Genomic DNA, 22,288 nt, shown 5'->3' on the forward strand with positions numbered 1-22,288 from the left:
TAACGTCAAGACGAATTCAACGACCTACAAATGTTAGGACCTTGAGCCCACAAATATCGCTAAAACTGTGTTGTCCCGCTTTTCTGCCAAATATCCCACTGTGCGTCCGCTACTTCTCTCTCTGTTCGTTCTTTTTCTTTTTTCTATTTGTTTTTCTCTTTTTTATCCATCTCCACGAGAGAGGTTGGGGGAAGGTTGGGGGATTCAGTGTGGGTGGTTCGGGAGATATACGGAATGTATATATGTATGTTTCCGAGAGGGGCAGGTGTATGGGCGATTAGGGGGTGGGGCGGGGGCTGGGTCACCGGTATCTTTATTCTTCGCTTGCTTCTTTTCTGTTTTCCTTTAAGCCTGCTTCCCGTACACGGCCGTATATCGTTCCCCCCGTGTAACACACGTATTATGTCTATACATAATATAGTGAAAGCTCGCGCTCGATACGTTCCGCGGAAAAGCCCGTGAAAGCAGGAGACACTGGCAAGCGACATCAGCCTATCGCAGCAGCCCCCTAACTGACGGGGTTAATGCTGACATCAGAGTACGAATAATGTACACCACATTTAGAGCCAATTCATGGGGCCGAGATTGCATTCACGAATTTGTTATGCGTGCTATCTTCCCGGGAACGTGTCCGAACTACGGAGTTGCCAGCGCTGTTCCATCTTGTAAACTGTGGCATAGCGGTTGACCTCTCAAACGAGTTACCTTAGGCACTCGTTTTACAAAAAATTAGTGAAGTTATAATTAAAATCGATACTTTACGTAGATACTTTAATCTCGTCATTATGAAGTAGCTATAGTACGAATAGTTTGCAATGTTATGACTAAAATCGATAAAAAAAATACTCCAATCCCAGCATTACAGACGTGGTGTTAGCACGAATACTCTGCAATGTTAAGATTAAAATACATCTTAGTTTAATGTTTTTTAAAAAACATGAACAGCTGAAATTGTAAAATCTTGTGTGAAAGACTCGATTTAGAGAAACTATCACTCCGTCGAAACCATTCGTCACAACAAGATTGAACAATTTGTATCTGTAGATTAAATTCAGACAGCTTGTATGTGTCAAATGTCGTTCACGTCGTCTAAATTGTACGTTCTCAATTCATTTTAACAAATCGAATATTTACAGCACGCTTGCACGACGCTGTGGATAATTTCCGAGAAAAATTCATTTCCCAGGAGACGTGAAACGTTTAAGCATATAGAAAGGACGGTAAACGAATGCACGCATAACAAATTTTCTCAGGCCGTTTGAAAAAGATGTCGCCAGACACCGCTTTGAAGCAGACCTTTCACGATTAAACGAGTGCACATTATCGAAATTGATATTCTAGACATTTCACATTCGTGAAACCCTCGAAAAGTGGGCGGAACTTATCGGCAAAAGTCTTTGCACTGACGTTCATCTCCTTCTTGTCGAGTTAATAACTCCCTTTTGTTGTGTGGAGGAGTGATCGATAGTCCTCTCTCGCAATTTAAAAATTATCGAGGATAAGAAATTTTTATGAGAACACGGTAGAATCAGGGATTTTATTAATATTCTCATCGTGGCGCCAACGATTCGCGATAAAATCTTCGTGTATCGAAGAGATTCTTAATCCATTGGCATGGTTGTCTAACACTCGAGTTGTTGGCATGATTGGGTAACACTTGATGGCCTTTTTACGACTTCCGAAGCATTGCATACGTGCTATAGCTTGCAACGAATAGCCCCGATATGCTCACAAATGCATCGATAGAACACATATTCGTACACACTTTATTGAAATTAGAGAGATTTCTACAACAATTTATTTTCAAATGGAACCCAACTTATACATAGAAATGTAATTTTCTAAAAAATTCTTCTCGTAACATACAAACTATTCTTGCTCCACTAATATTAAATAATAATAAATTATTTGATTGATCGTATTCATTAATTGTTACTTTGAGAAGCGAATCAGTTTCATGTTATTCTGTCCTTTCGAAAAAATAAATTTCGAACAAGAAACCTTGGCATTAACAATAATTGATAGATACTTTAACGTCTTCCCAAAAGTGCAAGTGATACATATATTACTTGAGGATCAGTCTGATTCGAGAAGGAAACGCTGATCACTTGTGACGTTGACATATCTTAAAATGAGAGTTGAAACGGACAAAAAAAATGAACCGTGATTTCAAACACCATAACTCAAACGGGATTTTACGAATTCCGTACAGATACTGCATCAAAACCCTGATTCGAACAATAAATCGTCCACGTTTTATGTTCTGCACTCGTCACTTCCGTTACCCGCGCGTTATCATGGGCGCGGGCACGTTCTTTGGTCGTTTGAAACGATTACCTAACTTTACGACGTACCTGCCATTTCATAGTATTGTTTGTTCGACATCAAATATCCAAATCAATCATTTCTAATTCTTGATGCTTTTAGCATTCGATTCGATTAATTCGAGCCGCTATTAGCACGATACAGATTAATTAATAATTAATTCAGATTTTTAGACAATCCAAGTTCAAAATTTATAGAATTCGTTGATATATTTAAAAACTCATCGATTTTTTGCACCGAATGTGTAAAAATCAGCTAAAAATGCTAGTTTTACTCGCCTTTTTTCAACGAATACATTTTAATTTTGCTAAAAAATTTCTTCCATTTTTCAATGCAGTTTCTGGGAACTTATTACTATCAAAATTACGTGCTTTGACACGACTGCTATCATTATTCACGAAAATGGAATTTATAAAATATTTGCATAGAAAAATTTCTCAAATGTAATATTACTTGTATCGTACATAATATTTGAGGAATCTATGACTTTTCATTATTAAACACGAATCACACGGAGAGGATACGTTGCATTTAATGAAATATTTTTAAATGAAACTATTTGCGAAGCATTCGTTAAATCTGATGCTTTTTAATAATGCATCTAACAGTTTGTGTTTCGCTAAAAATCGAAATACGAGAAGTCTAATTTAATCTGAAATTCTTCCGCTTTGGCACAAACACATACTACTAATGCTCAGCGTTCAGATGCCTCTTTCACATATCGCGATAATTATTCGAATCTCTCGAGGTTACTATCTCTCTCTTGCATCCGACGGTAAACTGTTATTGAATGTGCCAGTAATGGAGTCGCCACAGCTGTGGTATCAAAAACGTTCATTGCGATTCATGAATATTCCAGTGATACTTCTAATTCGTTTCTAAACGCGTGCTGATCTTTTTCGGAACTCTGACGACTACAAGAAAACGCGTACCTAAATCTCTGACTGGTGTTATATAAACATCAAAGTCAGAATTGAATCACTGTTAAATGTTCCTAATCGTATCCAACGTCAACTACCTTATGAATTTTATTAAAAACGTTCTTAATCTCACAGAAATTTTATGGAGCATTACAGAAATAATTAAAAACGTGGTCACGGTAAAGAATCGATGGAACTAAAGTATTTAACACTAAATCTAGCACTGCTGGTCAAATGGCCAGTTTTTCATTTTCCATTTCACAATTATTGAAATTATGAAGTTGCTTACATCGAAATTGATTCGATAAATTTCTTTATCCAAGCACATATTGTTATAAAAATTACACAGAATCTAAATAAATAGAGTCTTGTCATTTTTGTAAGCAAAAACATTTTAATCGCTTTTAGCGCTCGATAGGTTTAGTGTTAATCAATTTTCTAAAATTTAGAATAATATACATTTGTTTACCAATTCTTACTTGGTTCGCAGGAAATATTTCCAGTTTAGCAAATACGATGCGCGATATTGAAGTGTGCTCTAAAGTGTCGAATCAGCACGCGAAATAATCCTGCCCATTTATCTGAAAATTTGTCGTGCTCGATTTAGCGTGATTTAAGCAGACGAAATAATTATAATGTGTCAGAAAGAGAGATCCGAGCGTGAGAAATTCAATTGCAATGTTGGGTATTGCGCTAAATTGATTCTGATTGATATGGAGAGGCACCTGATACTTCGGCAAATAATTGTATGTGTTGCCGTTAATTAGCAGTCGTAATTAATTCACAGACCATTCCGTACCGGTCACTCATTATGTTATTGATGTTTATACTAAACAGAACACGAATATCTTTGAAATTTCTTGTTTTCGTTGACGACTAAATATTCAGGTAGTGTTGTTTTCATAAACAACTTATCACAATTATTCACATCACCTGGCCAACGTATTTAATAAAATTACTATAAAACTCAATAAGTACAATTATCTTTTGGCTTAGAAACTCAGAAAGCAAACTCATTGTTCTTTACACTGTGGAAGGTGCTCCAGGGCTTCCTTGAAATTCTATTACAAATCGCTTGGACTACAAATTGACGAGTACTTTTCGAATCGCGGATGAAACTTTCTGATTAACGGTGAAACACTGTCACGTGTAGAAGCATGCAGACGTCGTTCCATTAACGGCGATTATCTCAACTTCTCCGAAATTCGGTTACACTCGAGTAGAGCACATTTAACGAGATTTAACGTCGGTCGAAATCTGCTGCGCTGTAAATGCTGTAGCGCGCAGTATGTTCAGCGAAAGAAATCTGTAACCTCGGTTGCGAACGGCACCGATCTCTCACATTGTACACCTTAAACGTCAAGCAATGCATCTTCACCGAAAAAATATACCAGCTTGATTTCATCGTTCGTTGCATTTTTTGAGAATACTTTCGATACGTACAAGATTTAATATACGTAATATACATGGAACTTGTGTAACCGTATTCACCGATCGTCCACGTTTTATTCTGCCAATTGACAATTAAACATGTGTCGATCCTCAAGAGCAATTAGAGAGTTCCGTATGTTTTCGGTAATATCGAAACTTGGGACTAGGAGCGCGACAAGCAGCAGCAGGTGCTCGCCGATGAGCAGCGCGCTGTTAATTAATTATCCGGCGCGGCAGCGTCTAATGAAGCGATTTTCTTGCGCGTCCAATTATGTTCAGAAACTAACGTTTGGCCATCGACGCATCGGTAAGAGCCGGCGAATGTTCCATTAACGATGATTGCCTCAAGTTGGCCGCAATTCGGAAATAATTGAATACGACGAGTTCTAATCCGACGATGGTTCACGCTATTACCACATTTCCGAGCGGCAACCCGCCCTGAAAGTGGAATACAATTAACGGAACCGCACCTGCAAATACTGTGCTATCAGAATCTGTACACGGCTCGGCCGAGCGCGAGCTTCCGACAAATTCGAGCATTAAATAATACACGCGAGTGTTTAACGTCAACGACGCGATGCGGCGAATTTAATTACCCGGCCCGGCCGGGCAAGGAACGATCGTAACCCCTCGCGAATCCTGTGCAACTCGCCACAGTGGAACGAACAGGCATTTCAAGCGGAAAAACTCGCCTAAACGAACCGATATGTCTTCCAAAGCTTCCGATATGTTTACCGGGGCCATCGAGACCATTCAAAATTAGTTTAGTCAACGTTTGCCTCGGGAAGCGAGCGCAACGAAACTTTCAACCCCGGAAGCGACATTTTACATTTATTTTGCATTTATTTTCGGCTACGGGAAAATTTAGGTAACCTAGTTACGAATTTCAAAGTTGACTCCGTCACACAGTGATCCGGACAGCCGATGTAGCAGTTCATTAAGATTTTAGTACTATTTAGCAGTTTAAGGGTGTAATGATCTTCAAAAATTAAAGGTGACCTTGATTTTTAATAGAATAAAAATTTTTTACAAAAGTTTTTGCTAGATCGATCGCCCGGGAATCATCGTGCGTCTAAAAAATCTTAGAAATTCAAGGTAATTCGAGCTGTGCTGAAACATTTATGACAACACTGAATCGGTAAAACATGAGACACATTATTATTTATAATTTCTGTTTCTTACGATTCGGCAGCCGGTTTGGTGTATTCATGGAAAAAATGGGTGGGTACAATTCGAAAGCATTTACGTGCCTTGTAAATTGAGGTTGACAATTTTTATTTTGCATAAGAACTAGTTCCAAAATGTTTGAATGCATTATGAACAAAATGATCTACGAATTTTTTCGTTCCACTGTGAAGCGGCCGGGCTGGCGGACATTCAGGCCGCTTGAGAAGTTAAATTTAACGTTTGACGTTGAATTAATTGAAATTTAATTGCAGAGAATGCCGCAGCGAGTGCCGCAAGGAGATAACTCGTACAGAATGGAACGTCACGTGACCGAGGAATTTTTTCGCGAGTCCTTTGTATGAAAGTATTAATTTTTAGAATAAGGAAGCGACGTTTAGCTTCTTCGAAGGTTTCACCGTTTTTTGGTTCGTCTACTTCGCGATACAAATATACGAACGGTCAATGCGTTCATCTTTCCTCCGATATCATAAATCAGCGGATTAGTCTAATTCCTCCTTCGGGATACGTTGATAACGTGCACGAACACGTTCCACTAGAATCCACGTACCAGATGCACTCGGTGTTCTAGAATTTATACGTTTACATAAGCATAAATAGATTGGTCGACGGCGGTTCCCCAAAACAAATTCGATGCCTCGGTTCGGCAGCATTAATGAAACCTTTACTGCATAATTGGAGGATGCAGAACACCTTGTTTGCGCGGAAGCTGCTATTATAGTCTGCTATTTTAACAAAAACCAGAGCAGAAGAAGATCAAAATTCATTGTAACACTAAACCTGCCAAGTTTTATTTGAACTTTGTGCGGTTCATGTTATAATATATATCTGCTCTACTAAATATATTTATTTAATTACTTATACCAAAAGAAAACATCTGGCTGCTCTTTACTTTACCGGACTCAAAATTTGCGCCTTTCTCCTATAAATTATGATGTATTTGGTATGTGTAATCCAGTAGATTTATACCCGGTGCGGATGCAGATCAAAGTTTCGATCCTATAGGATCAATGGTTCAAGAGTTATGCTTGCTTAAAGTTGTGCATATTTCAGTGTTTTTGACATGTAAGGGCGCCGCCATATTGGGTATTGCGATTGTTGTTTGAATTTTGAATGACATGGCCACGATGTTGCGATTTAACTGGTCTGGATTAGGTCTGGGTTAGGTTTTTGTAAATATTTTCCACGATATTTCTTCTCAAACATTTTCGGAGATATATTTTCTCTATGTTAGCGATAATACTGTGTGCCCGTGCTGCCATCTAACGGTTCTACTCGGTAAGCCGCTCGCGATCGTCACTACAAACCAATATGGCGGCGCCCTTACCTGTCCAAAACACTGCAGATTGCCCAACTTTAAGCAAGCATAACTCCTGAACCATTGATCCTACAGGATCGAAACTTCGATCTGCAGCCGCCCCGGGTACAGATCTACTGGATTACATACCAAATACATAATAATTTATAGGAGAAAGGCACAAATTTTTAGTCGGGTAAAGTGAAGTTCACCCAAACATCTTTATAATTTCAATAATTGTAAAATCATAAATCTGGAACCGGTCATTTCACGGTGGTGGTAGGTTTAGTATTAATATCTTCAAGAACTGTTCTTTCATGAAAAACTGTCCATCTCATGCAACAACCCTGCTTTTTATAATTACTGCATTTATGTTTTTACGATCCGTCGTCTGTTTATATCACAGTATTTTCTTACAGGGGTTCTTTACCATGTTTGTGTTAGATCTTCACAGATTCTCTTAAAGGCAACGTATCTTTTTATAAAACGTGAAAGAAAATATTGTCTCGTGGATGTCATAAATTCCTTGAATATCGTACGTTGTAATTAAACTACGGATTTTACAAATGTATGACAAAAATGTTTACATCGAATGGAGCATAGTAAAAACATTTAGCCACACTTCGGCGCAGTTATCCTTACGCAAAGGTTCAAATCATATTCGGCCGATCAAATACGTTTCGGAGCCACGGTATAAAACTAACCACACGCGTACGCATACGCGAATTTTACACAGTCCTGCGAAACGGCTGCGAAAAACAAGAATATAATCCAGTGCGAGAGAGGACATTTCAGATTCCAGCCCATTGCACACGACCACGGCCACCTTTGTCTCTAAATCTCTGTTTCCCCACACTTCTCGATGTTTCACGTGTACTGTCACATATGCGTGTACGTATTACACAGGGTGTTTCCTAACTCGTGGTACAAGCATCCGATCGGTAACTCTACATGCAGAAACAACTTGGAGAAAAGAAATAATTTTTCGCTTGACGCGCCTCGTCTTGGAGATAATCGAGTTTGGAAATGCAGCAAACACGCGTGCCATTAGATAAGAATCGTTTGACGCGTCTGACCACAACCTACCGTTTCTACTTATCGTAAGCGCTGAGGCTCCCGAACCGATCTTCAAACTCGTTTTTCTCGAAACGAGACGTCAAACAGAAAAATATTATTCCTTCTTTTCGACTTGTTTTCTCACATAGAATCACCATCGGCTTGTATCACAATTTCGGGTTACACACTGTATATGTACCGAACAGTGTAAACTGGTATATACTGTGAACACGTATATACACATTTTATATATAATAAGTATATAATATAGATCTATATATGTAATCGTAGAATCCTGCGTTGGATTGATGATACCGCAGTGACATATATAATATATATGAATATCATATTATATTAATATACAGAGCGTGTGTATAGTAATATACATATAAATATTATATTATATTATGTATATATATTACGTATATATAGATCTGAGCTGAAGCTACGAAGCGTGAGAACGAACGGCTATCTATGGAGCGTTGCTATTGTGTTGCACAGAGTTCTTGTGTCGGACAAAGAAGCCTCGGGGGGGTGGGAGGGGGCTGGCGGACGGGGGTGGATTTCTCACGGGCGTAGGATCAAGGGGACTTTTCTTTCAGCGGGTAAGGACGGGCGAAGACGGGCAAAGACGGGCAAAGACGGGTCGAATATCGCGGCAATAAGGATTCGTCAATGCCGGAACGTCTCCAAAAGCGTCTCCATTTACCGGAGAGAGGACCGCGACAGAATCACCACCGCCATTCCATCTACGAGAGGCAGAGAACCGCGGAAAAACCAGCCCCGGTTCACCGAGGAAAACGTTCTCGCAGAATCGCGCACTGCCTCCGATTCGATTATTACGTTCACGGTAGTCGCCGACGGAACGACGTCGTTACCAACTGACTGCGTTCGTTGACTCTCCGACGATAAGACATTGTCACCCCTTCGCCGATGAGAATGTCTTCGACCCTTCGCTGCAATCTATTGGACGGATTAAAGGAAGCGTGTTTGCGCCGATCCCGATCGTTTCTAGACTCATAAGTTACGGCTATCTTCTTTATTCAATGATCGGATCGAGACTAGATTGCGAGAATGTAAAATATGTCTTTTCGAAAACGGTTGTAAAAGTTGAATATCAGCACTACCCCAAAAATTATTCGATCAAACAAATCGGATGTCTATCGTTGTAATTATTCGCGTTTCTAATGCAGAAAGTGTTTCCATAAACAATAGAAGTAAGTGCAATGATTAAACTCGTCGTATATAAAGGAAATGTACCTTTTTTCATAATGTACAACTAAACAAATTAGACACTGATTTAACGAAGGGTTCAATCATCTCCGAGTATTCAGAATTTTTTTTAGAAATATTAAAAAGTGATCTGCTGCCTTGTTATGCTACTTTATTTTTTCTTTTGTAAAGGGGTGAAGGAGTTCATCATTAGCTTTTATACCATATTTGTTTTTCATGTGTAGTATGCATTCCAATAATTCATTCAACAATCGTACTCGCGATTTTGATCGAATATTTTTCGCCAGGGGTTGTAGAATAAAGAGTAAAGCTTATTGTTGGCTATGAATGTAGAACTATTCGTTTTATGGTCGTATAGTTTCAGAGATAATTAAGTAGAATGAAGAGCATATAATTTAAATAAATTGTTCGTTTTGCAGATGTATCACTTCAGACATAATTTTAATGTGAGTGGAGAACATAAACGAAATAATTAGCTAAGAGTATGACAGTACTCGTTATACGATTATATCTGTTCGCAAATGATCATAATGGAAGTGGAACAAGGAGTACATCAGGTAAACAGTTTGGATGTGATTGCGTACTTATCGTCCTTATTATTTCGACTTGAATTTTGTGAAGAGGTTCATGCTATCACGTACTTTGTTGTTCCATTTTCCATTTCACGAAGTGCTTGATCATCGTGCAATTCTACAGCGTTCCTCAAGTATGAATTTCATACTTAAAAAACGCTGCATACCTGCAGACTAAACACTTACTTAGTGGAAAGAACAGGATAACCAAAACATTCCGAAAATAGCAATGGCAGTAAATATTAGGTTGGCAACTAAATTCGCGACCTTTTGTTTCGTAATTCTTTTATTGTATCATTATAACCTCATTCAGTGACCACTCCTTTTGAACCGTATATCATTGGAAAGCACTGAATTTTGCGATTAATTTGATATAAAATACTAGAGCATAAAAAATACAAATGACTTTGTTTGAGAAAATGTGGAGGTCGCGAACTTAGTTGCCAACCTAATAATTTGCTTGCAGAGAATATCAATATTATAATTACGATTTTAAATATTCATTGGAACTGAAATATTTCCAAGTCAGGTACAGTCGAGGCAAACTTTACCTATCAGTATGTCCATAGGATTAGTAGTACGAGTTGTTTCTTTCGATTATGATCCAAATGAGTCTAGAAAACGACTGTGCATTATATCATAATTGTGCATAACAAGTCCAGGTTGGTTTTGCCATTCCCAACGAAAGAAGACAACGATTCAGTCAGTGGGCACCGAAGTTCACGAATTGAAAGGAGTCGAATGCAGTTGGAGCACTTTTGACACCGATTCTCTCGATGGCGGTGGCAATGTCGGCCTGAAACAACGCTTTTGAATGGTTCGCTGGGAGTTTCGGATATGTTGTACCCTCCAAGGACAAGTACGGTCGAAAAGTTCGGGACTAATACGAGACTTTGGTGCTCGGTGTGTACTTTGAGCGTGTTTATCGTGTAGTGGAGACAGTAGTGTACCTGGTTGCCGTCGTAGGTCCAGGATCCGAACTTCATGTTACAGTGTTGGTCGTCAAAGGGGAACCAAGTGATGTCTATCTTGCATGTGCTCTTGAAGATGCCCGGAGGGACGTACAGGCAACTGCCGTTATGCGTGACCACCACGTTCGTTTGATACGTCCCGTCGAAACCCTCATCCGCACTAACGTGTTCACATCATACATCGTTATTAATCCTCGTGATCAACGGTCCCGTTGTTTCATTTTTTTTTTACTCTTTGCAATTCACCGAAATTCGCGCTAACAAGATCAAGTTGAAGGAACGGTTTAACATTTTTAATTAAAGAATGGTGCAGGACAAAAAACCGTTAACCATTTAACAGTCAATCATGTTTGCCAGTGAACTACGACACGTATGTACATCCATGGTGTCATAACAGTGTCATATGACAATATTCGAATCAGGCCTGGACAATTAGCGGGTCGTGATGCCTGTTCTAAAGGCATCAGTAGACTGCGGATCTTTATGCGAAATAAAAAATCTTGTGCATCGATTGCACGAGACAGAGTTACATAAACATTCACTTCGACTCCAAACCATTTCAATATGTCGACAATAATACTACGATATTAAATTCATCTAATGTTTTTCACTATTTTATGTTTTCAGTAGCAATTTCTGTTCGAAATACATAAAATCCGCAGTCCGTTCACGAGGATTCGCTACTATGATGGTTCTCTGATTGATTTGACGTTTTCCCGGCTCGTTTCACCGAGCATGAGCGTTTCTTAAAAACGATTACACCTGTCGGTTCACGCTAGAGTGGAGATAATTGAAGATCGTCCCGTGCTCGTTCGAGCTGGCGTAATGTAAGAGTTCGTACACCAGACTAATGCAAACAGCGAATATTGTCAAAGCCATTCCCGAGATTAATTCCATTACGATCAAGCCGTTATGTATTTAAATGTAAATTATCCGCGGGAAAGAGGTTCAATCGAGGGATTCCGCAATTAAGAAAATAGGGCAATTATAAGTTCGCTCGTGCTAATTTCCCTTTGTGGCCGCTCTCCACTCCATGTAATTCGTCTCGTCTCGCAATCGACAAGAGATTTTCGAAATCACAAAGTAAACTTTGGTCGCGCAACCTTGTCAACAGTAAGCGAAGATTACGCTCGTTTCGAACGCCGGGCGGGTTTCCCAAGAAATTCAATAAATTTTGTTGACGTTATCTGCAAATGAACATGACAGGCTGGTGGCATGACTCTCTGACAGTGTTGACAATTTATTTTCGTTCGACATTTATTTTTCCCGTAAAAAGAAACGTTTCGAGCCAGCTAAATGGTTCTCGGTGGCATCAGTTGTGTGTATAGGAGATATCGATTTCTATTAAACATACATTTATACATACATATATGTGTATAAATGATATATATCGTTTAATATTTCAGCAACTGAAGCACAAACTCTGAGTGTTAGCAAGTAAATAATTCGAATTTAAGCTGATTAAGTCCTGTACCGCATTGAGTACGTTTGTTCTACCTAAAAATGCTACTAATCTGCAACGAAAAATATAAAATGAAATCCGCGTTCTAATGGCTCAGTTCTATTCCTTTTAATACGGGACGTTTTGCAGATCGCTTTCGTTAATGAAAGATCAAACATTTCACGACAGAATGAATATGGTATCACACAAAGACATTTAATATTCCGTTTCAGTAGCAAGTTATTTATAAACGAACTTTAAAATATGTACCCAGAAAAATTGAATTACCTTTTTAAAAAAACAAAAATATCTTTATAGACATTGAAAATGGATATCGTGTGCTTCCTTTAAATAAATTGATATCTCGAAAGGTTAAAGAATTAATATACTAAATATATATTTTCTCAATGTCAACTTTGATAAGGAATACGTGAAGAAAGTATGACGTTCTAATCATGTCTATGTCTGACTTTAGAATTTGTTTTATTGACCCCCCGCGAAATAAAAAAATTCTTCGTATGAATTCTGTATCGCGACAGCGTGAGTTTTATTTCCCGGAAGATTTATTTGCGAAGGCTTCTTAGTGTGGTCTGGGGAATATTTCAGGTGAAATGCGCCCAAGAAACGGCATAGTAATATGCATTCTTTTCACGAGACTCGACGAACGTAAACATTCTTTTATATTCTGTCGACTACGCACCGTGAAAGCGTAATTTTACCATTTTTGTTAGCATATCCTTCGATCGAGGACAGTGGGGCCACGGAAATGTGAAATATTCGAACACAATTTATAGTTGAATTATTTGCTGAGAATGCGGCTCTATATTCAGCAAAATAAAGTTCATTGCTTTCAAACGTCCAGTATTAAAACACAGAAAACACACTTCTAATTCTACGCCTGAAATTATAATTTGTTTTCTAATACAAAATTTTGTTTAATTATTGCTGTACTAATTTAAGATATTATTCCACAAAGTTTCACTTTTACATCGCTTTCAAATGTTATTTTAAGTTTTATCGTTTCCAGATAAGTAAAAGTATCTGTTTGTACACGTTAAGAATTTTCTTTAACCATTCGCGCAAAATCGCAACTGATTTACTTGCATTCCCGCTTTGTAGCGCCATTTGTGGCCAGATTTGCGTAACGTGGAATCCTCTACTATAGTTACCAACGTTCAGAATCAATAACTACGTAGCTAAATTTGCCTATACTAACAAACACAGTGGCTTAACCGTCGACTTTTCTCCCGTTCGAGCACGCTGAAATGATGTTGGCGTACAAATAGGTAAACACCTGCCAGAGACTGTTCAATTACCAACGATTACCTCAAGTTATTAGCGATTTGATGTGACAATTATTGTTTACCCGCAACGCGTTCCGATATAGCTGTCATTAGAAGTGCGTAATAGCTGACTAATTAGAATTTCTGGCCGGAGCTATTGCGAGGTGTAAATAATCTCTGTGCTCACACTGCTGCTTCAGACACCTTGTGAGTAGCACATGAAATGATTCGGCCTTGCAATACTCTACGTTAAAACTTCAATTATTTTTCTTTTCGCGGCTAGACAAGAATTCAGAAAGGGAACGCAACTTTCATTTCTTTAACGGCGAAGATAAAATTGTATGGTGTTAAAGCAAGTTCTGAAATGGAAGAGAGATAGAGAGCACTTCGGACCACAAAGGGTTAGGAAAAATAGAAAAAGTCCGGGAAGCTTCCCTGCTTATGTTCTCCTGACAGGCTACTTCTTCTGCCAGGTGTTCCGAGCCAGCCATGCCAGGTTCCAGCATTGTCCCCGAGCCAATCGGCTTTTCAGTTTATAGGCATCGCCTCGCGGTTTAGTATCCTCGTAGAGCGAGCCGACAGTATGTTCCTGAAGGTGCGCTCGCGGATACTTGAGCCATTACGTCGGATGCTTATTGCGACACAAATACGACACCATGGTAGATTAAACCGTGCGGAATGTTCTGGTCGTCTCGGCCCAGTGATTCGCTCAATGAAAACACCGGAGCGAGAAAAGGGGACGAGATAATACACCGTTCGAAAGTACTCTGGCGCGGAGCAAAGGGAATTTTGTCGCGGGGCACCTTTCAGAGACAAGCGTGCACCTGGACGGGAGCGTCGTCATTGCTCGCCGGCAAGTTAATTGACCGTATATTCGAGAAAAATGAAGAAAATTAAAATCCGATGGAAGAATAGGATCATCGGGAGGAATGTGAGAGAGGAGCAGCTCGGAGAAAAGTGTGTTCGATTAATTCTCACAAAGGGCGGCGGGCCGAGAGAGCGTTCCATCAAAATCACGTTTTACGTTCCTTTCAACTTGATCTTGTTATATATATGTGTATATATATATATACATATATATATATACACGTATATAAAGTTTTATATATATCGGTTTTCTCGACGGAATAGTTTCACGGAGACGAAAATTCCCCCTGCGGGAACGGTTTATCGTCATCGCGCGTAATTTTGTTTAGAATCACGTTTCAGATTTATTATCAGGCCTCGCGCGATTCGTCCACGCGTATTTTATTTCCGCGCGGCTGTGGGCCGCGTTCCCCACGTTGGATGACGGATCGTTGAAATTACGGCCTCGCGATTCTGCTCGTTTAACGTATCGACTGTGGTTGTCTCTGTTTGTTATTGCGCGCCACGCTGCCTTGCGAACAGCTGCGCATGGTAACTGTAATGCGCGTCCAATAAACGTCTGCTACCGTGGCAGATTTATTTCGACCGCTAAACTGAGAGTACGTGTCTTCTCTCGGTTGCAGAAATGTCCCGGTGAATGTCAACGATTTGATGGCTTGCGGAATTGTGGACAATAAGTAGGTCTTTCAGCCAGGTGTTTCGATATGCTTCGAAATTTAAAATACAGTGAAACTCCGTACATATATCAACTAAATTTTAGCAGTGCCTGATTGACGGAACGTCTTTTGGGTGAACGGAAACTCCTATTACATGTACGGAACTTCATAATTAACGGTGAGAGACGGGTGGAATCCTATTAAATGAACCACCCGAACCAACCGTGACGAATTTGCAGTATTAGTGTCTCTTATATTTGTATTAAATAGAAGTTTCATTTGAGAAATATAGGCCATTGCAGGAAATTAATCAACGCTTTTGACATCATACGCACTATTCTATATTTATCTTAACTACCCTAAGGATTTCTGTTGTTTCAGCAGTGTTCACACTACATACCAACATGGCGGCACCCTTACGTGCCAAAAACGAATAAAATCGCTGAATTATAAACACCCACAACTATTGAACCCTGGATTCCTAAGATTAAAACTTGAAGTTTCGGCATTTTCTCGTAAAAATTTACAGGATTGTATACAAACTTTGAAAAGTTCTGGTTTCCTCAGGTGAAGTTAACAATACAAAATTACGATTTACGGTTCGAGATTTCCGAAACAACGACGTTTATGCAAAGATGTGCCCCCGAAATTGCAGGAACGTGTTCGATTAAAAAATAAACTTGAAGTACTTTGACCAGTTTGGTACTCGTTATTTATTATACAGTGCACGCCATATCCAGACTTGTACGTGCAGGAGATAACGAACAAAAGGAACCGCAAAGCGTGCGCAACACTCAAAAATTATAAAACGCGAGAGCGAACAGAGATTTTAACAACTCGCAGTAATTTAGCTCGGCAGAATAATTCTTGAGGTAAACTTTATAATGAAATTTTCAGTGCGGAGGATGAAAGGACCGCGTGCCGGTGAAAAAAAAATATATAGAGACCTCAATACCGTCGTAATGGTAAGTTCCACGGAGCGGACTAACAGGCGGATGTTGTTGTAAATTTCACGCTTTCATATGCATGCAAATCCCACGCGGCGCACGGGAAAATAAGGATAACGTCAAAGTTTAAAGCGATTGCCGGCTCGTGTTGGGCGGCCATTACCGAATCACTGGCAACTTCTGAATTTCGTTCTTCCCGCCGTTAATACTTTCGATCGTGCAGATAGTTGGGGAAGTTCGGCTGGAAAGTGCGCTCCCAACAGGAATTAAGTACTTCTGAGTACTACTTTTGTGTAACGGAGTTTCGACATTGCCTGCTTAGCGAATAAGTTCGGTCGCGGGTAGTTACGCAAAACGCGAAAATGGAAAACCACGAGGACATCGGGATCGATCCGAGCAATTGGTCGCGCTGACTTCGATTCGAACTAATTTCATTTCAATTTCACTTATTCTGCTCTCGAGCAGAGCAAAGTGAAAACAAATACCTTCAGTGGACGATCAAATTATTATCGGACATTAAAATGCTATTTATTTGTAACTCTTTTAAGAGTAACTCTTATTGGTGCAGTTTATGTTATTTAATTTGTCAACGTGTGAAATCTTCGCTCTTCACTGATTATTTTGATTTCATATTGCACTGTGTATCGAGTGCAGAATATTTGACGGAAAATAAACCAGATATCTCCTCCAGTTATTATGATGCAAGAAATATTTCCTATGCAACTTGAATGGTGGATATGAAAAGACGAATATTCTTTTCGCAGTTTTCACAGCCACTTCTACGACTACGTTCTATCGTCGCCGACGCTTGAGATATCGATAGAAATAAAATTTATGATTGATTTCATTTTTAGAAGTGAAAGGCTGTTTCATCGTCGTATTGTCGTGCCTCGTTGAATCAGTTTTAATATCACAGTTACGATACACTTAGTAGAATAAATTATATTTGCAAACGGAACGAAAATCGATCGCCTTTCCTCAAATTCATGTAAAATATTTCTTGTATTAAAATCGACGAAGATATAACTTACTAGACTGTCATAGATTTTTATAGACTTGTTTCGATCATCTGAGTTACATTGCAACGTGGGTCTTTATTTAATTCAGAAAAATTAAGAGAACTATAAAGATTAAAGAGCACAAATGTAATAGACGTATCTATGGAATAAATTACAACTTTCCATGTGTACCGAAGCCACGATACAAGTGTTTCGATTACCCGCTCATTCTGTACAGAGTTGGTTCGAGTAATTGAGATTCCGCTGTACAATATGAAACGCCAGTTAAATTCGATTGCCGCCGTTACATAGCACAGTGCTAAAGCAGTACAGAATCACCCTGCACTATTTTGCTCGTTTAACGCGGATCGAGGATCAAACATGCGCTATCAAATCTCGAATGGCGTCCGGTGCGAAAAACGCCTCAAACATCTCTAGTTTCAAAATTCTCTCATCAATGGAAAAACAATGGAGTAAACCCGAAAGAGGGAGGGCGGGAGGTTGCAGGGAGAGAAAAAGTATAATGTTGGAGTAATTCAATGGGAAACGGAGGAACGGCTGTAATTGACACCAGCGAATTCCTCGGTTTTTCATACCGGCGCCCGTTGCATAAACGGCCGTCTTCCCTTTTGTTCTCGACCGGTGCGAGGATGCATAGCGCCGCGGCAAAACAATCGCGATGCATCGCGTGGGTATATCTCGGTGCATTTATCTCGAGCGTTGTACCTTTCGAAAAATAAAAGCTCGCAATACAACGGACTGGAAGAGAGACAGAGAGAGAGAGTGAGAGAGGAAGAGAGAGAATATAGAAAGGGGGCTGGCTCGTTATAGAGATGTTATGTTCTCTGTTTATATCGCCACGTTATCGCCCGGCAGAGTAATCGACGACTGATACTGCACGTTCCTGCCACACGGTTGGACTTTTATCGGTGCCAATTAACGCGTTGATTGCCGCGTCACTCAAAAAAATAGTGATGCAATTATGCGGCCCGATTTAAAAATTAATTTTCCCGCTGACGTAATCCACCGAACGGAATTTAGTTAACTGCGATGCGCGACAGAATCAAATGTGTAATCACCCGACTGTCAATCTTTATTTACGCACGTTACGGTAGATACCGGAGAAAATACTATTCAGTTTTGTTAATGTGTTCACCTGCGTTCGGCTTCGTTGGATTTTTTATTTTTATTTTAAGCATTTTAGTTTTCAACTGAGATCTATTTATGCTGCACCGAGGTAAATTACAGTATACAGTCTACATTAAATCAAATTAAAATTCGTAGTTTACAGTTTTTTAAGAAATTAAAAATGAGAAAACAAGCTTTACTGTTGGGTCGGGCAACTAATATTTCTAAGCTTAAGGGTAATTGAAGTTTAATTTTACACAGTTGATGAATTAGTTTAGACCGCTGCAAATGTTCGTTGGATTTTGTGGTTCGTTAAAAGAAGCACTACTCGTGCGCGTGATTTGACTTGAAATATTATTAACGTGTTCTGAACCGTTCGATAAGCGAGTTGTATAATGTACAGTTAGTTCAGGAAATTTGTCTTTGTCGACTGCAGAATCTTCAATCATTTTGCGATAATGAAATTTGATAAGAACGAGTTTGTTCATCGGCAAAGTGAAGTTCCATTAACATTTATAATCGGCTTTACATGCGCGCAAAAGTTCAGGATCAGCGTGCGAAGTAATACTTTTCCATCCGGCACGTACACACAGGAAATTACTCGACGCTATCGGCTAATTGATCGATTATAAGGTAATTCCATTAATCGTATTAAAGTATTTTAATGCATGGAACCGAGGTACACTGTGGGCGGAAAGTTTCCGATTACAGTAGAACCTCGATTAACTGGCCTAATTGGGAAACAAACGAGGCGAATGAATTGAGACCCGGCGAACGATCGAAGCCCGATAAGATATTATGATGTAACCGTTAAACGAATCCTAGTGCAAACTCAAAGATAGAGGAACAGTTGTGTCACCAATATATGATCGATATGCCAGTCAAAATGTTAAAACTAAACACTAGATAGAAGAACCTAGACTGCGGATTTGATGCATTCATAATAAAAGTGGATAGGTGTAATTTCAAATTCCGAAGATCAATACATTAAATCCTCGGTAGTTTTGGCATCGATCCTCGGTAGATTTAACGCGAAGTGGTCCGCGACATTTGGTCGGGAATTTTTGCTGGTTCGCTCGCAGTTCGGTTGCGTTCGCGTCGTTCTAAAGCGTCGTCGCGGCGTGCGGCGCCGTTTATGAATTCTAAGGGGTGCACTTTCGACGATTGTTCCGTCGTGACGATCTTTGCATGGCCGGGTATTGTCTGGCTTCTGGATGAACCCTGTCCTCCAAGATCGCTGACCCTGCCCGTCCTCTTCTCTGCCACCCTTTCTGATCTCCCTCTTTTGTGCGCGACTGTCGCTTCTGGATGGCGATATTCGCCAGAGAAGAGGCGTCGAGACCCAACCGAGCAACAAGTAAGTCGTGCTAGGGGAGGCATTCTCCGCTTTTGTTTCGCGAACAACGACCAGCCCGCCCTCCATTATCCGCGGACATTGTGTATCCTTAAATGATATTAACGCGATGGCCACTTTGCATCGATTCAACGCGAACCGCCATGCCATTTCGACCCCGGGATTGAAACTAAGCATTTGTAAAATTAATGCGGAATCCTCTACCCCTACCCTCTCCAAGAATCCGTTTCCGACTTTCAATACAAATTTTCAAGACTTCTCGAGCTCGCATCGCTTGCAAAGCAATCGGTATCAAGGACGATTCGCGAAACAGTTTCTACCCAAGCCAAAAAGTTTGCAATTGAAGCTGTTAATTTGATCAACGGAAAAATTGCCCTCTCACCTGCGGAGTACGATTTTGAAACTGTACAGATGCCACGTTGCAAAAATAAAGAGGCGATGAGCACACTCGTCGAACATGGAGTACTTGCAGTAAAGGTGAATTAAATTATAACGAAATAGCACTTGATCTGCTGAAAATGTAGTGGATATAGCGTAGTCGTTCAGCGTTTAACACTTGTGTCAATAATTAAAGGCTCGTGCTATGTACAATGTGCTCGAAAGATTTATACTTGGCAGTTTTGCTGGAATAATATGTTATACTGGATATGCTTTGTAATACACGTTTATATAAATACTTGTTAATAACTATGTTTCTTAAATTGTGTTTTCTGAATAGACTCAGACAATCGAAACTATAATATGATTCTTGTAACGGGATATATATTTTGTATGAAACGCTGATGTAACGAGTGGTTTACTCGATATTAGATATAATAATATCTTTGTCAAATTTCGCTGCGAAACAATTACCGAATTAGAGCGAACCTAAATGATGGTTCCAGTAAATCGGCAAATTGATTTCGTAACATAAATTTCCACGCTAATGACCCATATTTCTCACCTTTATAGTTGCTTTTTACTTAAGAATATATTCCACTACTTATTGCCATATTCCAAACACTAAGCTAATAATTAATACTAATCTGCTGACCATATCATCAGGAAAATCGCCATCTAGTTACAAGTTCACTCTGAGTTAAATCACTCAAAATTTTCTTACCAACAGTTACCAGAAGCAAGCTGTCACACAAATGAGTCAAATAAACTTCCCAGCTGTGTTCTTCGACATCGCAGCAGACAACTTCAATTTCCCAAATTAAATGGCACAAAGAAGTTGAATCAGTGCTCGACAAATTTTTCTCGACTTCCAAGTCGAATCGAAGAAACAAATTCAGACAGCTCTTATCGAGCATTCACTTGAAACATTTCATCCTTCCCAGTCCCAAATAATTAAGAAAAACGAGTGAAGCCGACGCTTCTAGGATCTCAAAGAAACCATCTTGTAGAAACGTGCTTTGACCAGCGTGTGAAGCACGAACACGTTTCCCACCGCAGAATTAGTGGCTAATTTGCGCGGCGATTTCGCGTTACCGTTCGATTGCAATCTCTCGTCTTCGTTTGTGTCGGTTTACGTCCGACGCGAGTCGCGTTTCAGGGATTTAGTTCGAGTTTCTCCGACGTTGCTATTGCCGCGAGGATTAAGTCCGTCTCCCGGCAGGAGACGCGTACGGTTTTAAGTGGATAGTTCCCTTAGAAATTCGGGCGGTTGAGGTTTCATCGACCATGCTATGGCACCCGCCCCCTCCTCCTTTTTGCCTTCTCCTTTCGCGGAAACTTATCTTGCGACGCTCCCACGCGAATCCGAGCCACCTCGCTATCAAATCCCGTATGTTTCGTGTACGTGTGCATGCACGAATTAACCCTGGAATGACTAGGAAGGTAGAGAATAGAAAACGTCGGAAATGTGTCGAAAAATCCATTCAATTATTGATCGTAGCTCATTTCTTCAAAATCACTGCTGTATCACTGATTTCGGTTTAATAAAGAACGTTCTAACCTTGATATGGTACAAATGTTGTTTAGAACATTTGTTCGTACGATTTATTTTAATATAACTTGATCTTGAAGGCGTGAGCCATGATAAATAATTTTATGAAATTTTTTGGAACAACCGAAGTTTTTCAACATTTTCGATTTAGTGGATTTGGGGAGTGTGTTTTTCAGTCTATGACGTCGAGGAGGATTTTTAAGGTTTAACGAACAAGCACAGATGTGTAACAATTACACGGATAGCACGTTGCAATCGAGGATCCGATGGCAACGAAGACGTTTCTCGATTTAAGTAGTTTCATTTCCGGCTCCGGGAAACGGCCGCTACTCTTGTGGCAGAAATTTATATCCGGCAATATTTCGCGAGTTTCGTAGCAAAGCGAAACCACGCTCGTTGGATGATACCCATGCACGTACGCTTTGGTACGTAAAAATGTTGTAAAAAGCCTTTTTCGTCTTCCGGCGAATCGGTTAGCCGCTTTCCTCGAATGCCCGGAGCATTCTGCGATTCCTGACCTAAACCGCTGATTGATATCGTTCGCCTAAGCTCATCGTGTGTACCTTATTTCCAGAACGATGTAATTCATTAATGTTAATTCTCTGATGACACTTGAAGGTCATTGTGTCGTATATGAATGAGTCTATCTTGACATACGCTTTCATGTGATATACATAGAAGAATATATAGTATT

At 39.7% G+C, this 22,288-nt stretch overlaps 1 protein-coding gene across 10 annotated transcripts in view; it reads right to left on the minus strand.

The window, feature by feature from the left end:
• Positions 1 to 22,288, minus strand: part of Nachralpha6 (nicotinic acetylcholine receptor alpha6) — a 390,412-nt gene that overhangs the window by 170,207 nt on the left and 197,917 nt on the right. For all 10 annotated transcript variants that reach the window (XM_076420937.1, XM_076420941.1, XM_076420942.1 and 7 more), the window contains one exon: positions 10,970 to 11,150. In XM_076420937.1, the coding sequence (XP_076277052.1) occupies positions 10,970 to 11,150 (181 nt within the window). The remainder of the gene's footprint in view (positions 1 to 10,969; positions 11,151 to 22,288) is intronic.

This window comes from Lasioglossum baleicum, chromosome 3 (genome assembly GCF_051020765.1).
Source record: "Lasioglossum baleicum chromosome 3, iyLasBale1, whole genome shotgun sequence".
NCBI classification, from domain to species: domain Eukaryota; kingdom Metazoa; phylum Arthropoda; class Insecta; order Hymenoptera; family Halictidae; genus Lasioglossum; species Lasioglossum baleicum.